The sequence below is a fragment of the Rattus norvegicus genome, chromosome 4 (assembly GCF_036323735.1).
Source record: "Rattus norvegicus strain BN/NHsdMcwi chromosome 4, GRCr8, whole genome shotgun sequence".
In the NCBI taxonomy this organism is placed as follows: Eukaryota; Metazoa; Chordata; class Mammalia; order Rodentia; family Muridae; genus Rattus; species Rattus norvegicus.
In genome coordinates this window covers 12,030,946-12,051,939 of record NC_086022.1, presented here as the reverse complement: position 1 = coordinate 12,051,939, position 20,994 = coordinate 12,030,946, and the positions used below count along the sequence as shown (strand labels likewise).

General features: G+C 40.0%; 1 protein-coding gene across 3 annotated transcripts in view; it reads right to left on the bottom strand.

The window, feature by feature from the left end:
• Hycc1 (hyccin PI4KA lipid kinase complex subunit 1) overlaps positions 1–20,994 on the bottom strand; it is a 106,813-nt gene that overhangs the window by 79,565 nt on the left and 6,254 nt on the right. For all 3 annotated transcript variants that reach the window (XM_017592774.3, XM_006235961.5, NM_001191969.1), the window contains exon 2: positions 3,852–3,930. In XM_017592774.3, coding sequence (XP_017448263.1) covers positions 3,852–3,902 — 51 coding nt within the window. In that variant the 5' untranslated portion in view covers positions 3,903–3,930. The remainder of the gene's footprint in view (positions 1–3,851; positions 3,931–20,994) is intronic.

Sequence of the window (20,994 nt, the reverse complement as noted above, 5' to 3'; positions counted from 1 at the left end):
CAAGCATGATATTTTATTTTAAACTTTTACATTTATTTTTTATTATTTAGTGTGTAGTCAGAGAACAATCAGTGGGAGTCATCAGTTCTCTCTGTGGATTCCAGGCTATAACTCAGGTCATCAAATTTGGTGGCAAGTACCTTTTCTCCTAACCTCACCCTACCCCAAGCTATCCAGTCCACTAGAAAATAATTTACAGGAGTTTATATGGCGTGTAAGTTTTTGGATTGAGCTTTACAGGAAGCAAACTCTATTGTCTCTGCTGAGTCTGACTGTGAAAGGAGGAGTTCAAACTGTGAGCAGGGACAGCACTGCAGCAACCCTGATGCTACTCATTGAGCTGCAATGGTTACTCAGTAAACTACCCCTGCCGCTGGGATCCAGTCAGCCCCGTGCTCACTCAGCCCACCCAGTCAACTACAATAATGGTGCACAGTTGTGCTACACAAACAAACAAACAAACAAACAAACAAACAAACAAACAACAAACCCAAAAGGCCAATAATGGGATTTTCTTTAATGGTTTTTAAACAAAAAGTAAAAGAGGAAGAGTGGGAGCTGGAAAGACAGCCCAGAAATCAAGAGTTCTTGCTATTCTCTAGAGGACCAGAGTTTGAACCCCAGAATCCACATGTGAGTTCCAGGGCCCATCAGTGGCACAGTCACCTCCAAGGTATAAGAAGCTTTTTTTTGCATATATATATGTATATATAATGTATACAGAAATTAAAAATCAAAACAAATTTCCTTTCTTAAAATGTTTTACTAAGACACATAGTCTCGCATCACAAATAATTGGAAAAGGTGGTCTCATTCCAATGTCACTTAACATATTTGTTCCCAAGCATTCTTCTACCTAGAGTTACTTGGTTTACTGCTGATAATCTTGCTTTCATTATCAAACCAACAGCTGAGTGCAACACACATTAACATACTGGAGAACGCTCACCAAAGTAACCAAGGGGTGGGACAAGGGGTGGGACAAGGGGTGGGACAAGGGATGGGAAACCCCTTGAATTGGTAATAACATAAATCTGAGAGCATCCAAACATCGCAGCATCACAGAGACAAATCGATTGGAGTTTTGCTTGGTAAATTTAATTTGAACAGGGAGAAAGGAATTACCATTACTTTTTGTTTCGTGTGGCCTATGATTCTGTCACTCCCTCTCTCAATGGAAAAGTTTCCTTATCTTTATATTAAATTTTTTAAATGTCACAAAATGTTGTAAGCCATAGCAATGCATCTTAATGACAAAGCATGACTTAGAGGATACTTATGCTTTCATACTCTTGGTTGCTTTCAGAGCAACGGTATTTAGAAAGCAAGATTTGGTGCTTGTTACATTGCTGTGGGAGAGGGTGCCACTACGCACAGGTCCTCTAGGCACAGCACCAAGAAAAATGTACAAGTGCAGGACGTATCTGACGCACCTGAGAACCCACACTTCACACCCCGTCTTCCAACTCTGGTCTAACTCCACTCCCTGATTTCTTATCGACGACAATCTCCATTCCAGGTTTGCAATGCCTTTCTCAGACAGAGTGAAATCGAATCCCTGTATCCTTAATATATGTTTATTTACCCAATGGCACTAATCTGCCAACACAGCCTCTCCAGCTAGCTCTTGCACAAGTCCTCTTTGCATCTTCTTGCTAACCAGATAACTTTCCTCTCCCCTCAGACACCGGAACACACTATTGCCAATACTTCTGCCTGCCCTCTCTATCCTCGCTACTGCACTCCCTGGGTATCTGAACTTTATGGAAGGAATGGGAAAGAATTAGCAGATAGGCATTATCTTAGGGTTTCTATCTCCGTGATAAATACCATGACCCAAAGCAAGTTGGGGAGGAAAGTATTTATTTGGCTTACACTTCCAAATGGAGGCGGGAGCTGATGCAGAGGTTGTGGAAGCATGGCTTTCTCCACATGGCTTGCTTGGCCTGTTTTCTTATAGACCTCAAGACGTTCGGCCCAGAGATGGCACCACTCACAATAGGCTGGGCTCTCCCCAATCAATCACTAAAGAAGAAAATTCTCTATAGTCTGAACCACAAGCCAATGTTTTGTTTTGTTTTGGCTTTTGGTTTTTGAGACAGGGTTTCTCTATGTAACCCTGGGTATCCTGGAACCCACTGTGTAGACCAGGCTGGCTTTGAACTCACAGAGATCTGCCTGCCTCTGCCTTCTGAGTGCTGGGATTAAAGGCGTGGGCCACCAGGCCTGGCTCCACAGCTGATCTCATGAAGGCATTTTCTCAACCAAGCTTTCCTCCTCTCAGGTAACTACACTTGTGTCAAGGTGGCCTACACAGGGCTAACACAGGCACTATGATCTTAAACATTGGTCGTAATCATCCCCCTCCCCAATGGCCAATAGTTAACATACTTCTCTGCACACTTCCCTTTTAAGGAATCAGTAACTGGCTATGTTGGCTTTCCCACATTTGACAAAAAAAAATGGTACTCAATAGTTAAATCAGCAAAGTTCTATCAACTGGCCCTCACTCCAAAATCATGACAATGTATAGCAAAACATATAAATAAATACCTTTGAAGCCGAGAAGAGCTTAAAAACTCCTAAGGACCATTATAAAGCTAACGAGTGCGAAGCACATATAAAATTTAATCCAAATATTAGAATCTGCAAAAAGTGTCAAACAGTGTACTTTTCTGCACTCCACACTGCTTCATGGTGAATGAAGAAACCTTCGCACACTCAATTGGTGGCAATAGGTACTAACACAGTAACACAGCCTGTCCGCTGCTCATGAGGATTAGAATAAAGAATCAAGTAAAGCCAGCAGGTTAGCAGGACACATATGTGGCTTTTCTAATGATTGCTTAGCAACTGGCGTATAGGCACAACTCCTCTGAGTGACTACTACTGTACCCTTTCTGAGAATCCCTGCCTGAAACCACAGATCATCCAAACTCTGTCATCTGAACATGTATCGCCAATAAGAATGGCACACACCCCTCTTGCCTGGAGAGTCTAAATTACTGTCAAGGAGGAGAAGCCTTGGTTTCCATCACAGATGAAGGCTTCAGACCAAGATAGCAGGATCCTGAGTTCAGTTTCAAGTCCAGGCTAGACTGAAAACTAGTTATATATATTACACACAGACCTGCTTTGATATGAACCTATCAAAAATGGCTTCATTTAAATTTCACCTAAAATGCCTTTCCTCCAAATGCTATCCAAACCTTATCTTTTCCTTTGTTTGGTGACGTCACTGTTGTTGGGCAACGGTTTCCTTCCCCCAGCAAGCCAGGGAAACTGGTGATACTGTACTGTAAGTCTGTCCCCATGTCTGGGTTCCTGTCAGTGATTGAGGATGATGAAGTGCTCCTCGGGGAGAGGAGGAAAGGGTTGGCAGGTTTAAGGAATACAGTTTAGCTATCACAGAGAAGCATTCGTGAGACCACAAAGCCTAAGTCAGCTCTACTAGCACAGCTCCTATGCCAGCCTTCTAGAAGACCTCTTGGTGGAGATTAGGAAATACCTTGCTGCCTTCTTCTATCTGTCATGCGTTCCACTACTCCCCCATGTCTGACAACAGGTCACTGATGGCCACGGGGAGTGACATCAACATTCAAGGCCATGGTAATGTCACATGGAAGGAAGAGAATAAGCAGATGAATAAGCCCTTTGAGTGACTTGGGGGGAAAGGAACTGCTCTTCCACAAAAGATCACTGTGCAGAAATAGCTCCTACTACGATCCAGTCCAGCATTCTTTTCCCACAGATGATACGGTAGTCACATAAAATATAAAACACCACTAGAATTTCAACCCAGACAAAGTTTGTTTAGGATAAAATTTCTGTATTAGAAGAGTTGTTATTACCTTAAATTCTGACAGCCATTCTTCTACAACCCCTATCTCTGAGGTGAACATTTTTCCACATTTGTTCCAAACCTTCAACCTGAAAATGAACACAGAGTAGTGTGAGATATTTGAATTAATTTTATTTCAGCCTTAATACTTTATTCAGAGGTGCTCCTACAGCTAGTTACTCCTTACTTGGGAAATTAGCTGCAAACATAAATTATACATTCATTTAAAACCAATGTCCACAGGCAAACCTTAAGGCAAGATTCTAACAAAAGTATCAATATCATAAAATAATAAAAACTTGCCTCTACAATTTTCATTCAGCTTTCAGGAATGCCAGTTGTAAAACATTCAAACAATCTTTACTTTAAATTGTATAATTTAAAAAAGATCATCTTAAAGTTGTGAAAAATACTTGAAAAGATGTGTTAACTATGCATTCTATTACAAGGACTGTTTCTTGGATTAAATTTTATAGTGCAACTAAAAGCACTCATTATGGTGCCGGGCAATACTGTTCTCACTCAGTAATATAGAACACCACAAACTCACATAACCTGGGTCCCACTGTCTTTCAAAGTCTACAGACAAACCTAAATGAAAAACACATGTTCTTGCCAACACATATATTAATGCATGGTGACTTGAGTGATATATGGCTTATTTTTTAATAAAAACAAAGTCCATTATCAAGCCAAGATTATCAGAAAAACACACATTTGTACTGTGCCTTTTATTTTATAGAATTGTTTAGATAAACAAGGTTTGGAATTATGTTAAAATCTTACCCAACACTTGGGAGGCAGAGGCAGGTAGATCTCAAAGTTTGATGCCAGCCTGGTCTACAGAGTGAGTTCAGAACAGCCAGGGCTACACAGAGAAACCCTATCTCAAACAAACAAACAAACAAACAAAAAACCAAACAAATGAATTATTTATTCCTCAAAAGATATCACTAAAAGGCTCAGGCAATCTTATAGAGTAAAAGAAATTGTTGTCAGCTCAACTCATAATGTACATACACAACCAAAACTCTCAAGTCCAGAATATATAAAGATCAATTTAAGAAAAAGGCAGAAAACCCAGTAGGAAAACAAGACCCAGTTAAACAGACAGAAACTTAACAAATGACAAGGGAACATTCAACTTTGCTAGTCATCAAGGAAGTCAGTGATAGTGTGTGATCAAGCGTCACACATTCATTCTCACCCCCTTCTCCCCTCCCCCCACCAACATAACTAGAACGAAAGACTGATGATACCAGTGAGACAGTATGAATAAGATGTCTCCTATAAATCGCTGGCATTTGAATACTTGATCTCCAGTTTGTGTCTGTTTTGGGGGGGACTAAGGTGTGATTTGATGAGGGAAGATTCCTGCCATTTTAAGTTGACTCTCTATTCTTCTGGTTTATGGAGTGAGATGTGAACTCTCATCTATTGCTCCAGTGCCATGACTGCCTACTGCCATGTTTCCCACCATGACAGTGATACGACTCCTTTATGTCTGGAACCATAAACCACAAACGACCCTTCCCTCTATAAGCTTCTATAAGCAAAGGGGAAACCCTTTGCTGTTTATTTCTTTGAGGCAGTGTCTTGCTCTGTAGCTCAGACTGGATTTAAACTATTATGTAACACAGACTGACATCAAACTCTTAGCCATTCTCTTTCCTCAGTTTCCCAGGTGCTGAGATTACAGGTGTGCATGATAACACTCAGAACCCATAGCAGCTTTAAATTACAAAGTCAATCCAGTAGCTAGAGGATACTATGTAAGAAATAAGCAACCTGAAACACAGAAACAGAGTAGTATGGCAATGACCAATGAGGATGCTGGAGAGGAGAGTGCATCCCAGCTTTCGACTAGGCATACATGAAAACCATCAAGAGTAGGTGTGAAAGGTTCTCACCACACATACAAAACAAGTGATGCAAGCCTTGCTCTGTTCCATTTCATCACTTTACAATGTGGACATATATCAAAATGTTATGTTGGTCAACTCTGTAATACCAGCACTTGGGAGGCTGAGATAGGAAAATTCAAGGCCAGCCTGGGTTGCATAGCGAATTTAAAGTCTAGGCTACATAGGAAGATCTTTTCTCAAAAACAGGGAAAAAAAACAAGTGAGCAAAAGTCAGAAACATGGTATACATAATAAACATATACATCTTTTTTTTTTTGAGACAGGGTCTGGCCCAGACTGGCCTCAAAGTCCTAATCTAGCTGCCTCTACCCCCTGAGTACAACATACACAAACTTTATTTGTGAACTGCAGCTTAGTGAAGCTTTGAAGGAACCAATGTATACATGGTTAAAAATAAAAATCCTTTCAAGGTGATTATTTTTAACTTTTTGAAAATTTTTGAGATTTTCATTCTAACATTTCTTTTACTTTCTTTCCTCCAGACCCTCCCCTACATCCCTTCCCACTCTTCTTCAAATTCATGGACTCTTCTTTCATTAGTTCTTGCATGCATGCATAGACAGAGACAGAGACAGATAGATACAGAGATATAGATAGATTAGATATAGACATGGATATTGATAAAGAGATACACTCCTAAATATAGCATGCTTAGTCTGTATAATGTTACTTGTATGTACATTTTCAGGGTTCACCCTTTCACACTGGACAACCAATTGCTGTGCTCTTCCCTAAGAAAGATCATCTCTACAATTCTCAGCTTTCCTCTGCTGCCTCAGTAAGGTTGAGTGAGACCTGGGCGACTTTTCCCTGCCCACTTCGGCATGTCCTCTGGTGTCACTCTTGCTTGGATCATGTTGGGAAGTCAAGACTTATATGGATGCAGCTTCTGATATTATCAGGAGACACATCTCACAGCAAACTTCCTGATCCTCTTGCTCTTAAAATCTTTCTACCCCTTCTGCAAGTTCTGCAAGCCTTGGGTTGGGAGTGTTTTGTAGATGTATCCATTGGGACTAGGCTCCACAATCCTGCACACTGATTGGTGTGGTTTTCTGTAGTGATCTCCATGTCTGGCAAAGAGAAGTTTCCTTGAGGAGAGGTGAGGACTACACTTACTGTGAGTATAAAGATAAACACTTAAAAATTGTTGTTAGTGACTATGTAGTACATGGTGCCTACTGGCTCCATGAAAGGTAGTCCTCAGAAAGGAGGGATCTAGGTCAGCTCAGTTCAAGGGTCTCTGGGCCGTTTCTGAAGTACATGATGTCTTCAGCACAAGAACTTACATTCCGTCTCTGGGGAGCAGTCAAAGACAACAATAGGTTGTGTATTTTATGAGTGTCTTGGACAGCTCTGGCCAACAACTCACAGGAGTGTTTTTCATGGCTGGTATTTGTTAGGTGGTCTTTGACTCTTAGAGGGAGCACCATTAACCCGTGTAAGAAAAGTTCATTAAAATTATAGATGATACTAATATGCACAACTACATGTAATATGGATTTTTCCAGATGAATAGTTAATGATAGGTTTCTGCGTAGCTGTTTCAGACACCCTTATTGCTATTTTGCCCTCTTTTGTGTCACTTCACCTCCCTAAAGAGCATCCTTTGGGATCACTCTTATCCTCCTCCCACCTTCCTCCTTCCGTCCTCCTAAAGAAGGTTCCGGTTTTCCTCCAGTTAGGTTTTTTTTTTTTTTTTTTTTTTTTTTTGCTTCTTTGTCAACAATCAGGTGTTCATTGGCCTTATGTCTGGGTATGCAACTTGAATGAATTGATCAACATGTCTGTTTTAATGCTAATAACATATCGGTTTTAGTATATAGTTCTGTAATACAGTGTGAGATAGAAAACGGTGATGCCTCCAGAAGTCCTTTTATCCCTCAGGAAGGTTTAACTACCCTGGCTACCTAGCTGAAACTGTCCTTTCCATCTCTGTGAAGACTGTGCTGGGATTTGGATGGGACTGCATTAAAACTGCAGACTGTTTTTGACAGGATGCCCATTTTCACTCTATTAATCCTGCCAATCCAAGAATCATGAGCCATCTTTCCAGCTCCCTATGTCTTCAATTTCTTTCTTTAATGTCTTAAAAGTTTTTATTCTACAAGTCTTTCACTTGGTTGGTTAGTTATCCCACGATATTTTTTCAGGCTATTGTGAAAAGTATCTGACTTCTTTCTCAGTCTGTTTGTCATTTGCATATGAGAAGGCTAGTGACCTTTGTGTGTTAGTTTTGTATCCTGCTCCTTTGCTGAAAGTATTTATCAGCTGTAGAATTTTCCTGGTGGATTTCTTTTTAGGGGATTTTGTGTATAAAACCATATATTCAAATAGAGATACTTTGACTTCTCCTTTCCTATTTGTATCAAAGTGATCTTTTAAAATTTTTCATCATAATGGTGGTGCACACCTTTAATCCCAGCACTGGGGAGGCAAGGCAGATCTCTGAGTTTGAGGCCAGCCTGGTTTACAAAGCAAGTTCCAGGACAACCATGCTACACAGAAAAACTCTGTCTCAACAACAACAAAATTCATAAGAAAAAAGGAATATTAATACTAAAAAGGAGATCTGAATAATTAATATATTTTATAGAAAAGATTCTATAAGAACAGGCTAGATAAAGAACTGAAGAAGAAAAGTCATCAGTGTTGGCTGACTGACTGAAGCTCTTCCTTGTCTGTATCCCACATTCATAACATTATCTCATTGTTTTAAACAGGCCCAGCTCCAAGATGAGCCACAGTTACAATTAAAAGCATCACTAAAGACTATGTAGGGAAAAATGGAAAGTGACCACAGAATAAAACAACAACTTAGAGACTTTCTGTCTATCACCAGCAGCAAGAGACTTTCCATAGTCGCTACTCTATCCACCCTTGCATGCCTACTGAATATGGAACCTATTAACACCACAGCAAAGCCTTGATTATGTAACTGTTGGCTTCCTACAAACTGGTTATATCAAGAAGTATTCAAAATATACTCTTATATTTTTTAAATGCTTCATTCTTTTCAAAGGTGAAAGGAACAAAATTAAAATACAAATTCCCTGCTGGGTAACTAACTTCCTATTTTTCTCTAATATGTTCTGGAGCACAGTAGTTAAAATTATACTAGACAGTTCAGTAAGATTCTAAGTAGCATTTAACAAGTGTAGTCTATGAAATTAATTGCTATATATTCTAACATAATAAAACCTTCCCAAATATATCATTGTATTCCGTTCTCACACTCTGACTAAAATTCATCATTTAAAAGTGTTGTTTCCAAAGACATACAGCATTATAATTGTTTTTGTTAATCCCAAAGGTGTGAGGAAAAAGACCACCAACCAAATCATCGTGGCCAAATTAATTAAAGTAAGCTGTTTTTTAAACTTGTGTACACAGGCTGCCTCCCCCTCCCTTCAAGTCAGCATTGAACAAGAGCAAGACGTTCGTTCATACAAGGACCCGGGAACATCTAAATGGGGATTTGGGAGGTGGGGTTACAGGAGAAGTATAACCAAGTAGTCCTAACAACTTTTTGAAACAAAGGGAGGGTTGCAAGATGGTTATAACAACCTTTTAAACAGACACGGCTGCAGTTCCTGGACAGGCCGTACGGAATCATCTGTAGCTAAGGTTACAGGCGGGGCACAGCCAAGTCCTGAGAAGCAGAGATTTAATCTTAAACAGGAATGAACCTACTTTCTTTTTACTGTAAGATAGCGTTCAAGCCTAGGATGGAAGCAGGCTGGTTCATTGGTTTTATCATCAGTCAACTGAAGAATACAAAAAACTTGAACTATGAAGCTAATATTTTCTTCATTACTACTCTATATATACTATATAATTTTATACAACCCCCTTCATCATGAGGTACTCATTACAAAGTGAAACAAAATGTTTATGTATATATGTATGTATGTATGTATGTATGTATGTGTATATATATTCATCTTATGATTTTGACAATCGAGTTTCTATTCACGGGCAGTGATACATCATGACTTTTTAAGTTTATTCATTTACTGGGGTGTGGGTACATGTGAAGGTGAATGGACACCTGCAGGAGTCGGTTCTCTCCATCAACCTTGTGGGTTGCAGGGATTAAGCTACAGGTGTCAGGCTTGGAAGCAAACACCTTACCCACTGAGCCACCTCACCAGCCCCATGCCATTAAAGTTTAAACTTCTTCCCTGTTCAAAGGACCCATTGTGACAGCTAATTAAGTGCTGTCAGAATGTTCTCACAGTTACAAGGTGAAATTCAGGAAAACAAAGCAGAGGTAACTGTTCAAATTATGTCACAGAACAAAACTGACTCCATCTCTGGATTTTACAGCTAAGAGTCTGAATAAAATGTATAAAGAAGCAGAGGATGCAGTGGGGCTGGCTGCCCATAAAGGAACTGCTCAACACCTAAGGAACAGCAGAAGGAGACTGTGGGACTCCAAGCATCCATTGTGTAAGCCTGGTTTCCCTATAAGTCACAAATTACCTATCTGGTTACTGAAATTTGAGCGTTTTTTTTTTTTTTATAACTCAAGGAAGTATGTTTGAATCAAACATCATTTGCCTAATCCAAGGACAAATAAGAACTTGTTGGAAAGTCAGCGTGCTATGGCAACCAGCCCTAAGGGTGCTGTGGGAAGACAGGACAATAGAAGGAGATATGGCGAGCCTGCCTCTCATTTCCATCTCCTATTCTTTTCAAATCCTCCAGGACTTCAGAAAAATACCTTGTCCAGGAAGAGAATATCTGATATGAAGTCTAAATGAGAAGTAAGAAGTATTTATCAACAACCATGCTTATATCTGAACTAGTCCTATAGCTGCTTTGACCAAACCAACACAGCGAGCGTGCTAAGCACGCCACCAAAAGACTGCACTTATGGTTCCTCCTCCTGCAACTCAGACCGCACAGTTAATGAAGCCCAAACCACCAGGAAGGTTGTGTGGGAAAGAACTGGAGCCCTACAGAGCTGCAGTCATGAGACTCCTGCCAATCTTAGATGCCCTTGCCATGTGAAGCCTACACACAGAAGTCCTGCTGGGCTAAGCCACTGAACTGGATGGTGGTTTGACAGGGACCAACAGATCCACAAAACACTATCCCCTCTCTGTGTCTCTACCCTCACAGCTCCCGACCCCCATTCCTCTCTTTTGTCTTCTGTCTCACTATGCAGCTCAGGCTGGCTGGCCTCAAATTGGCAAACCTTCTGTCCCTGCCTCCCAAATGCTGAGATCACAGGTGTCTGACATCACACCTAGCTAAAACACTTAGAACACACCATCCCTGTACAGGAGCCCCCCAACAGACTTTTAAAAGGTCAGGGTTCATAGAGTAATTAAAAATCATGATTACTATGGTTTTCAGTATAAAATGGGCATTAGAAGGCTAGAGATGACTCAGCAGTTAAGAGCACTTGCTTTCCAGAGGACCCTAAGTTCAGTTCCCAGCACCCATGTGAGAGGGCTTACAATTGCCTGTAACTCCAGCTCCCAGGGCACTAACACCATCTACTACCCTCCACAGGTACCCAGGCGTCCGTCCGTCCATCCGTCTGTCTGTCTGTCTGTCTGTCTCTCTCTCTCTCTCTCTCTCTCACACACACACACACACACACACACACGCGCGCGCGCGCGCACATGCGCACGCAGCAGAGAGACAGAGACAGAGAATAATAATAATGATGATGATAATAATAATAATAATATTTAAATGGTAATTTGGAGGAAAAGTTCACAAGGTTCCCCTACAATACAGTGATAGATTTATCATCTGTCTAGGATTGACTAAGTATAACTAATAAAAAACAGGTAATAGGGGTTGGGGATTTAGCTCAGTGGTAGAGCGCTTGCCTAGGAAGCGCAAGGCCCTGGGTTCGGTCCCCAGCTCCGGAAAAAAAAAACAATAAAAAAAAAACAGGTAATAAAAGATGTTCTTAGTGTCTTCATATTCTTAGTGTATCATTAGAATGAGCTACATAAAATGTATAATGCAAAAATTCATTACATTGTCTAGACATTGTTAATTTTTAACATCTTAATGTTTCAGTAAAAGACATATGTGAAAGACTATAAAATCCATATCTCAACCCATACTATCTTAAAAGATGAATATACAGATAGTTCTCACATGTTAATACTTTCCCAAGGGGTAATTAATTTTGATGACAGAACCCAGTGCACAATTTTACATAATATCTTTAAATTAAAAGTATGAATTTTGAGACTTAAAAAAGATAATCTCAACAGATTTGGAAACTATATAATAAAACTACCACAAAAAAAAAATATGGTTTTCTGCCACCAGGAAACATCAACCTCACAGTATGAAGCAGATGCTTGGGGTGTTAATGTTGAGACAGAGTTCCACGTAGTCCAAGCTGCTGGCAAACTTCCCATATAGCTGGGAATGAACCTCCTGTCTCCACCTCTCAAGTGCTAAGACTGCAAGTATGCACCATCATGCCAGGATTCTTTTAGTTCTGTACAGACCCAGAACTCTGTACATGCTGTGCAGACACTCTAGCATCTAAGCTATGCTCCCAGCCCTAGAATGCTTTTTAGAACAAATGCTAAACCCCTGAGGCATAAGCTATTCTCATAGTAACAAGAAGTGCTCATTTCAACATCTGTGTGACTCTTAAAAGAATTGGTCAAGAAATGGAAGTAGTTCCAGAAAGGCTGCTTGGGCGCTCTCTCAGAGAGAATGCCTGCAGGGAATCTGACGGACACACAAGGAACAGAAGTGCGGAACAGTCCTCTTGAGGAAACTGGACTGACATAAAAGTTAGAGGGCAGACCCGCTCGTCTGCTGTCAGTCCTTGTTATTTTGCTGTGTTATTTGCTCACTGGCTTCCTAACTAAAGTGCGATTCTTCTACATCAAACCTATGTGTCTCAATTTCCTAATTCTGAAACTCTAATTTCCTTATATTCAGCCTGAATCCAGCTCCTTGCTATCACAGAGACTAGCTCCCTGGAACAGATGTTTAACTATGATCCAAAAGTTGAGATCAAGGTAAAGACTTGAGTAGATAAAAGTTTGTTTAGAAGAGTCCTTTAAAGTATAGAAATGGTAAACATATCTAGTATTTGTGTAAATATAATAACGAAAAAATCTAACAAGATACAATACTTCTATCAAGGAAACCTAAAATTTTATTAACTTTCCTTAGCAACCAATGTTTCACAGAAAGAGTTCACATTAGGCTTGGAATTGGTAAAACCTCGAAGTCTTCAAAAAAGCAAAACAAAGAGCAGCCAAACAGCTCACTATTTTCTTGTACTTACCTAGTCATATTTTTAACATTTAAGTTACAAGATAGCCTTGACATTGGCTCACACATAATAGGTATGCAAATACTTATTTCATGGATGAATACTTATATAAACATATATTGTTTTTACTAGTTTGGGGCATGGATTCTGGTTTCAGGCTAGCCTCCAACTCTGGTCTTCTGCCTCTGCCTCCCAAGTGGTGGGATTATGGACTCAAGCAACTTTATCTGGTTTATGTTGTGCTGGGGAACAAGCCCAGGGCTTCATGCATGCTCAGAACACACTCTTCCAAATGAACCATATTCCCAGCCCCATTCTCAGTTTTAATAGTACATTTACTTCATTAATTAACCATCCCAAGATAGGTGACATCATTGCATGCAATAAAAAGTCATCCTAGAAAAAGAAAGTGTCTACACACACACACACACACACACACACACACACACACACACACACACCTACACCTGCAATATATGTATATGACAGTCAGAAAACAACTTGGTAGAGTCGGTTCTCTCCTTCCACTATGGGGGTTCAGGAGATCTAACTGAGGTCATTAGGCTTAATGGTTTTTTATCCTACTGAGCCCTATTACCAGCTACCAGCACAGGAATTTCATGCTAAAGAAAAAGTAGGGATCATAATTGGAGACACATCAAGTCATCCAACAATAAGTGTTAGTGTAATGCCAGCAAATGATTTATCCAAACTGGGTGTAATCTGAGAATAGGAAGTGTCAAACTAAGTAAGTGTTCATGTCAAAAATCTGTGTCTCAGTATAGTAATATAGAAATGGTATAGGGTTTATGCTGATGATAGATCCAGATAAGACAATGAAATAGAAATCTCTGAATGAGGAAATAGGAACAATGTCAAGGGGGAAAGCATTAACTGTGAGGACTGATTACAGAAGATGACATTGATTACAGTGATGGCCTGAGAGCATACACTAGAACAATGTCATTGGGATGGAGTCAGTGGAAGCCAGGTTCTCACTGAGCTCTAATGGAGGGAAAATTTAAAGAAAGTAAGTTGGAAACACATTTACAACTATGAAAGTTTATTAGCTACTTTTCTGTTGCTGTGATAAAACACTATAACCAAGACAACTTATAAAAGGAAAGGTTTGTTTTGGTCTTATGGTTACAGAGAAATGGCAGTCCATCACTATCATGGCAGGGAACATGGCAGCAGAATCACAAACAGGAAGCAGAGACACTGGGAATCAATTCAGTCTTTTGAAATTCAACAAGGCCCCACCTCCTAATCCTTCCCAAACAGTTCCAACAACAAGGGACCAAGTATTTGATCATATGAACCTATATGGGAACCATTCTCATTCAAACCACCACAGACGGTAAGAAGAAGGTACTGTTTTTGTAGTAAAATGTTCCCATTTAACTTTCTCATCAACAAACTAATAAACAACGAGGTTCATAACTTCTCGGCCCCATTAGGTCCTATGTACCCAGCATGTAATGATTATATATGAATCAACATTTACTTAAGGAAAACCCTATTTTATAAAAATGGCTAACACCATTAAGTGGCCTCATACATTTTTTTTTTGTTATTGGCTCTAAGCAGAGAAAATTACTTTAAATTTAAAAGGACTTCTTAGTTTTGTTTTTTTTTAAACTATCCCACAGCTTGAAGTACTGCTTAAGTTTTAAGTTCTACTCTCCAGTAAAGAACTTCCTTCCTTTTTTTCTTTCCTTTTTTGTTCTTGACAGAAGACTTCTTATCTGATTAAGTAGCTGCCTTCCCATTTGCTAATCGAATAGACTATTAAATATTTGGAGAAAAATGTTTTACTTTTCTTTTTAAATATTTATTTCTGTATATGTTGGAAAGGTTGCTCTCAGAGTGAGAAAAGGGCATCAGGTTCCCCGAATTGGACTTATAGGTGGCTGTAATGAATGTGCACGCTGGCAACCAAATTAAGGTCTCTGGAAGAGCAGCACTCATTCTCAACTGCTGGCCATTTCTCTGGGCCTTGCTCTTCATTTTTGAAGGACCTAGAACATTCATCTAAAAGCACACATCTCCACAAAAGTACATACCAAAAATTCTAGTACCAGAGTGAATTATTCGTCATTTTACTTTATTATGTATTTAATTTCAGCTTTTTTAAAGACAGGGTCTCATGTAGCCCAGGCTAGCCTGGAGCTCATGGTGATTCTGTTGCCTCAGCCTTCCAAGGGCTGGTATTACAGGACTACAAGTGAGCATCACCATGCCCAATTCATAATTTTATTATTTTAGTAATATTTTACTTCTAGTTGTTGTTGCTTTGGTGGGTAGATGAGACAGGGTCTCACTATGTAGCCTCAACTGACCTGGAACTTGCTATAGTGGGCCAGGCTGGCATCAAACTCAGAGATCCACCTGCCTCCACATCTTGAAAGTGTGCCCCCCCACCCCCATTAAGCTAATGTAATATGTCTTCAAATACAAATTATGTAATCATTTTGGGTATGAGATATAGCTCAGTTAGGAGACTGCTTGCTTGATGTGCACAAGCCCTGGTTCTGTCTCCAACAGCACAATAAAATAAAAACATAAATAAAAAATATAAAATTATGCAACAATTTTAGAGCTTAAAATTATGTTAGTAATTATAGAAAACTAGGTTCAGATATTAATAGCACAAATGCATACAGTATCTAATAAATATCTGCTGAATGAAGGAGTAGATCCCACCCAGCACAGGGACGCTTGTCAAATCTGCCATCTGCTTCCCATCTCCACAGCAACAGAGAGCCTGCACTGCACTGTCTGCACAGCTGCTCATGCAGCACTCCTGTTCTGGACTCCTCCCTGTGCAGTGCACCATACACTTGCTGCCATGTTGATCTTGCTGAAGCGTCATGCTATCTCAGATGCGACCACCATATCTCCGGCCCTCCACATCAAACTCACCCCACGAAACAGGCATCGTCTGTCTACTTCTCTTTACTCCCCTCATCCACTGTGGCCTCTGTGTGACACTTCTCTCTGCTCTGCCTCCCTTTTGCTTGTCAGCTTTTTACAGTCTGTCCAGAAAGAACTCAGGGTTCATGCTGATGAGGTGTGTGTGTGTGCAAGGGAAAATGTTAGGGCAGTGTCATGGCACTGAATCTGTGGGCCTCCAATGCCTCACTCAAAGGCAACAGAGACTGATTGACATGTGTAACCACTTAGAAGATCTCTTATTAGAAATAAAATTATGTACTTCATTAAATATAAGAAACCATAAATAACATTTTCGAGTATACTTTAGGTAGACATCTACAAGAGCAATTATTGGAGGAATTAAGATTTTTTTCTAAAATATCTATATCAGCTGTCATAAAATAGAATTGTTGTACATGTTGGGTACTCAAGTACTGACTCAGTCAAACGCACCTCACCCAGCTCTAATGATGAAGACACAGAAATCTTAAAGGCTGCTGACAGGAGGCTAAAAATGAGGTTGCTGAACAAAGTGGGCTACAAACATTACCTGAAGAGCACTGGCTGCCATGACTGTTGTGTTGATGCACAGTCGTTAGGAATGCTTTTCACATACTGACTAGACCAGAGCCTCAGGCTGACACTTCAGTCATTCAACCCCTGTCCAGTTCATACAATCTATGCAGACTACAGGGTGGCAGCACCAGAGTAGAAACAAAGAAAGAGGCTATGAATAGGCAAAAACAGACAGCCAGGGGGGATTCTCTTAAGGAGGGATGTAATATTTTTATACTTGCAAAAAGTCAATATTACTATATATTGAAATTGCAACATAATAATTCAACAAGTCCTTGATTGCTTATAGAGTACAACGCAAGGATTTCCATTACTTTGCCCTATTGGCAAAAAGACCCTAAGGTCTGCTTTCTGTGGCTAAGGCAGGTGGCTAAGGAAGGGAGGGCAGTACATGAGGAAAGACATCAATCGATGGGGTACTGGCCATTTTGTGGTGGGCTGATTACAAGTGCTTAGCAGCAGTTATCAAATGTTGATCTGTGTGTATGAGCGTGCGTGTGTCCGTGTGTCTGGCATGCTAGTATACACCTGTAATCCCAGCACTTGACAAGAGGACACTATTTAAAACACAAAAAACTGTTGGCCTTCACCAATGCCTTTAAAAAAGCTTATTGAAAACTCTAGGCAGTTATACTTACTTTTATATTAATGTTTATGATATTTAATTTTAAAAGCATATTTTAAGATCTTAAGTGCTCATTTAAAGATAAAATGTTACGCCTGTCCCATGTCAATATAAAACAAAAACCCTACTGAGATGGGCAGCACTGCCTCACATATCTACAAACTTCTTTAATGCTTTGGCTGAACAGTTGGATCCTCATAGACACTTCTGATTGCTGTGGAGTCCTAGTGGCTTCCGATTCTCTATAAAATTCAGGCTGGCCTTAAACTCACGGCAAAGCCCTTGCCTCAGCCTCCTGAGTGCTGAGTGTTCAGGCATAAGCAATATGCCCAGCTCGGCTTGATTTATTTCTCTCTCAGTTGCTGCCTCTACATAGCCCAGGCTAAAACGAAAATTAACAGTTTTCCTGCCTCAGTATCCCTACTGACACGATTATTTTGTTTTCACTAGGAAGGGAGGGAGGAAGGGAGGGAGGGAGGGAGAGAGGGAGAGAGGGAGAGAGGGAGGGAGGGAGGCCAGGGGGTAGAGAGACCTAGCCAAGTGAAGAACAAGAGAGGACCACAGAAAGGACATGGTAGAGAACTGGAGGGAAGGTCTTCAGCTAAGACTCAGACCTGCCACTTACCTGCATCTGATTTGGGGGAAAGCCCTGGTTTCAGTATTTTCTTCAGTTGTAACAAAAGAAAGGAAAGGGCCTATGGAAGCTGCACCATTAGTTAGGAGCACGTTGCTTCTATGAGCTTAGATACAGGATCAATTCTAGCATCAGAAAATAAACACTACAATGCATCACTGCTTACCAGGGTGCTCACATATCAACAGTAAGGATGCTCCATAGACGCACAGGCTGTGACAAGTTTATGTCAACATCAAGTAAGAAGTCTTACTTTCTCACCTGTCAGAGTTGTTGCTTTTTCTTTGTTGAATGACAAACAAAAGTGCTCCCTTGGGGACCAAGACTTTTATTCCATTCTGTAGTAAATCACATTTACTTTCTGAAGCCTCACATGATGAAAGAACTCTTTTGTACATATTCAAAACTAGGTTTTCAGCAAGGAATCTGTAAAATCTGACTAAACACAGCACTATTTGATATAACTTAATTTAAAGAAATGGTAAAAAAAAATTTACACAGCTTTACATAGCGTATAGCTAAAGCATGAATGAAAAACTGATACATGGCTGTGGTAACTTAGTATGCTTGGTGACCAGGGGGCACCAAAATCATCAAGGAAATGGACGTGAACCAAAAGACACACTGTGCTCTCGGCTGGGTGTACCTCGGGCAGAAGAGAGACAAGAGTGAGCTGCAGCTGTAATGCAGTCAGCTGAACTAACATCATACTAGATAGCCCTGCCTCGAAAACCCAACCAGGTCTGCTGTCTGCGGCTCCAGCGCCCTTACAAACCTAGAAGCTCATGAACACCTTCTCTTGGTCAAATCCAACAAATTCAATCAAACTAAAAGTTTAGCCACTTGCCACTGTAGTCCTGTACTGGGAAGCTGACAGAGGAGGTAAATAGCTCTGTCCGTTTCTCTGTTATATCTCGCCTAGAGGAAACTTGAAATGTTTGGGGGTGGGGGGGTTCTTGGGAATAAGCAAGTGCTGGGCTTTGAGATGTTGCTGGTTAAGCCACGCACATTTCTTAGAGCTGTATTAACACAGCAGTGTAGTGAAGCAGCACAGACTGTGTGAATTAAGCTCAGAAATGTACATTCCCAGGGTGCTCCAGGCTAGAGTCTGAGATCAAGGTGGGTTCCTGCTGAGAGCCAGGAAACAGGGATCTGCCTTCAGCTTTTCTCTCTGGCCTGGAGGTAGCTGCCATCTTCACATCCTGTCCCTCTTTAACTGCCATGTCCAAAGTTCCAGTTCTTTCAAGGACTCTGGTCTTCCTGGATTAGTACCCACCTTAATGGCCTAATTTTCATGTTAATTACCTCTGTAAAGATTCTATCACCAGTTTTATTGAAGGAGCTAGTTGAGAATTGACATATATTTTGGAAGGGGACACAAGTCAGCCCATAATAGCACCAAAGCTACAATCAACCAAGATCCAACAATCAACCTGGCTCTTTTCTTATACTAATGTTTAAATATCTTCCACTTACTCATATTTATTAACTGTCCACTCTATCTTACTTGCCACAGAAAAGGATGTGACACACTAGCTGACCTAAGGGATTCACAGTCTATTAGTGGAGACAAGAAGCAAGTATTCCTTATCCCTTTTGAAATAAATCAAGATGAATCAGGGTGTACTCAGTGAAATTAGACAATAAAAGTAAAAACTCATTACATAGGTTTAAGAATAGAAAAAAGTGGTTCGGTCCTCAGCTCAAAAAAAAAAAAAAAAAAAAAAAAAAAAAGAATAGAAAAAAGTTGGGGATTTAGCTCAGTGGTACAGCACTTGCCTAGGAAGCGCAAGGCCCTGGGTTCAGTCCCCAGCTCCGAAAAAAAAGAACCAAAAAAAAAAAAAAAAAAGAATAGAAAAAAAAACCCCACAAAGCAAGTATGTTCCTATCATTTTGCTATCACTCCCCATCCTTTCTCTTTCCCAAACATAACAGCACACAAAAATACAGTCTTCAAAGCACAGTTGTTTTACCTTCCTAAAGCTTTTTGCATTTTAAGTGGCAGTTTTTACTGCTAGGGACAAAAGCAAGAGGGAAATGTCAAGAGAACCAAATTCTGATTAACTTGTGGGTTGAAGCTTTGGAGTGAGTCACTGCCCTTTAGTAAGTTGGAATGGGATTTAACCATTAGAGAAGTTCGCCAGTGGAGCCCAGATGTTCAATGGAAAATGTTGAGTAACAAGGCAATACAATGAGAAAATGCAAGAAAACATTGTTAATGGCATGCATGCCTACTAATGAGACATACTTTTAAAATGCAACAGATCTAGGCTGCCTCAGGGGTACAGCACCTGCTAGCTTGTGAAAGGCCCTCATCCTAGATTCAGTCAGTGGAAGACAGGAAACAATGGATCTTTCAAATCAGAAACATGGTGGAGGGTCTCATTAGGACAGGTGTTTGTCTTAACAGTTACACAGTAATCAAAGCACTGTGACTGCACTGACTAGCAGAATTTGGTTTAGTAGACACTTGTATAAAATAATTTTAAAAATAGTCTCCAATAATATTAAGTTTTACACTAATATAATAAAATGTTGCTTATGGCTGAATAGGAAGCTAAAGTTGGCACCACAAAAGTTTTTATCTTGGCTTCACCCAAAGTACTTAAAAGTTCTCTAAGGACTGTTAATCTCTGAAGTATTTTAAGCATTTCTTTTTCAACTATGTGTTGCTTCTGAAGGAAGTGATTTTTTTTTTAAAAAAAAGAAAATTTAAAGCCTGCTTGAATTTTTAGCAATAATTAATTTGTGGCTGGTGGAATTCCAATTCAATAAATCAGATTATATTATAATTAATTCTTGGAAAGTCTATAATATGATGGCAAGGAGAATTTCTGCTCCAATTACTGTTCTTCAGCCAGCTGAGTCTTATTCCATGATGATGCTGACCTTTCTACGGAGTGACCTAATCCTGCAGAACACATTTGTAGCCCTCAGGGAGAAAACAACAAGGAGAAAAACTTTTGTTTTTCTTAGCCTTTCTTGGCTGGTCCTTTAAAAACAAACAAAAAAACAAACAAACAAACAAACAAAAATTTCTCAACCTAGCATTAACTAATAAACTGGCACACTGTAGATGCTCAAGAAAAGGCGAGTCTATACGGTAACTAATATGAAATCTACCATTTGGACAACTGAGAATGTGGTCCAACACTTTACAGCGTCAGAAGACCAAGTCTCCCA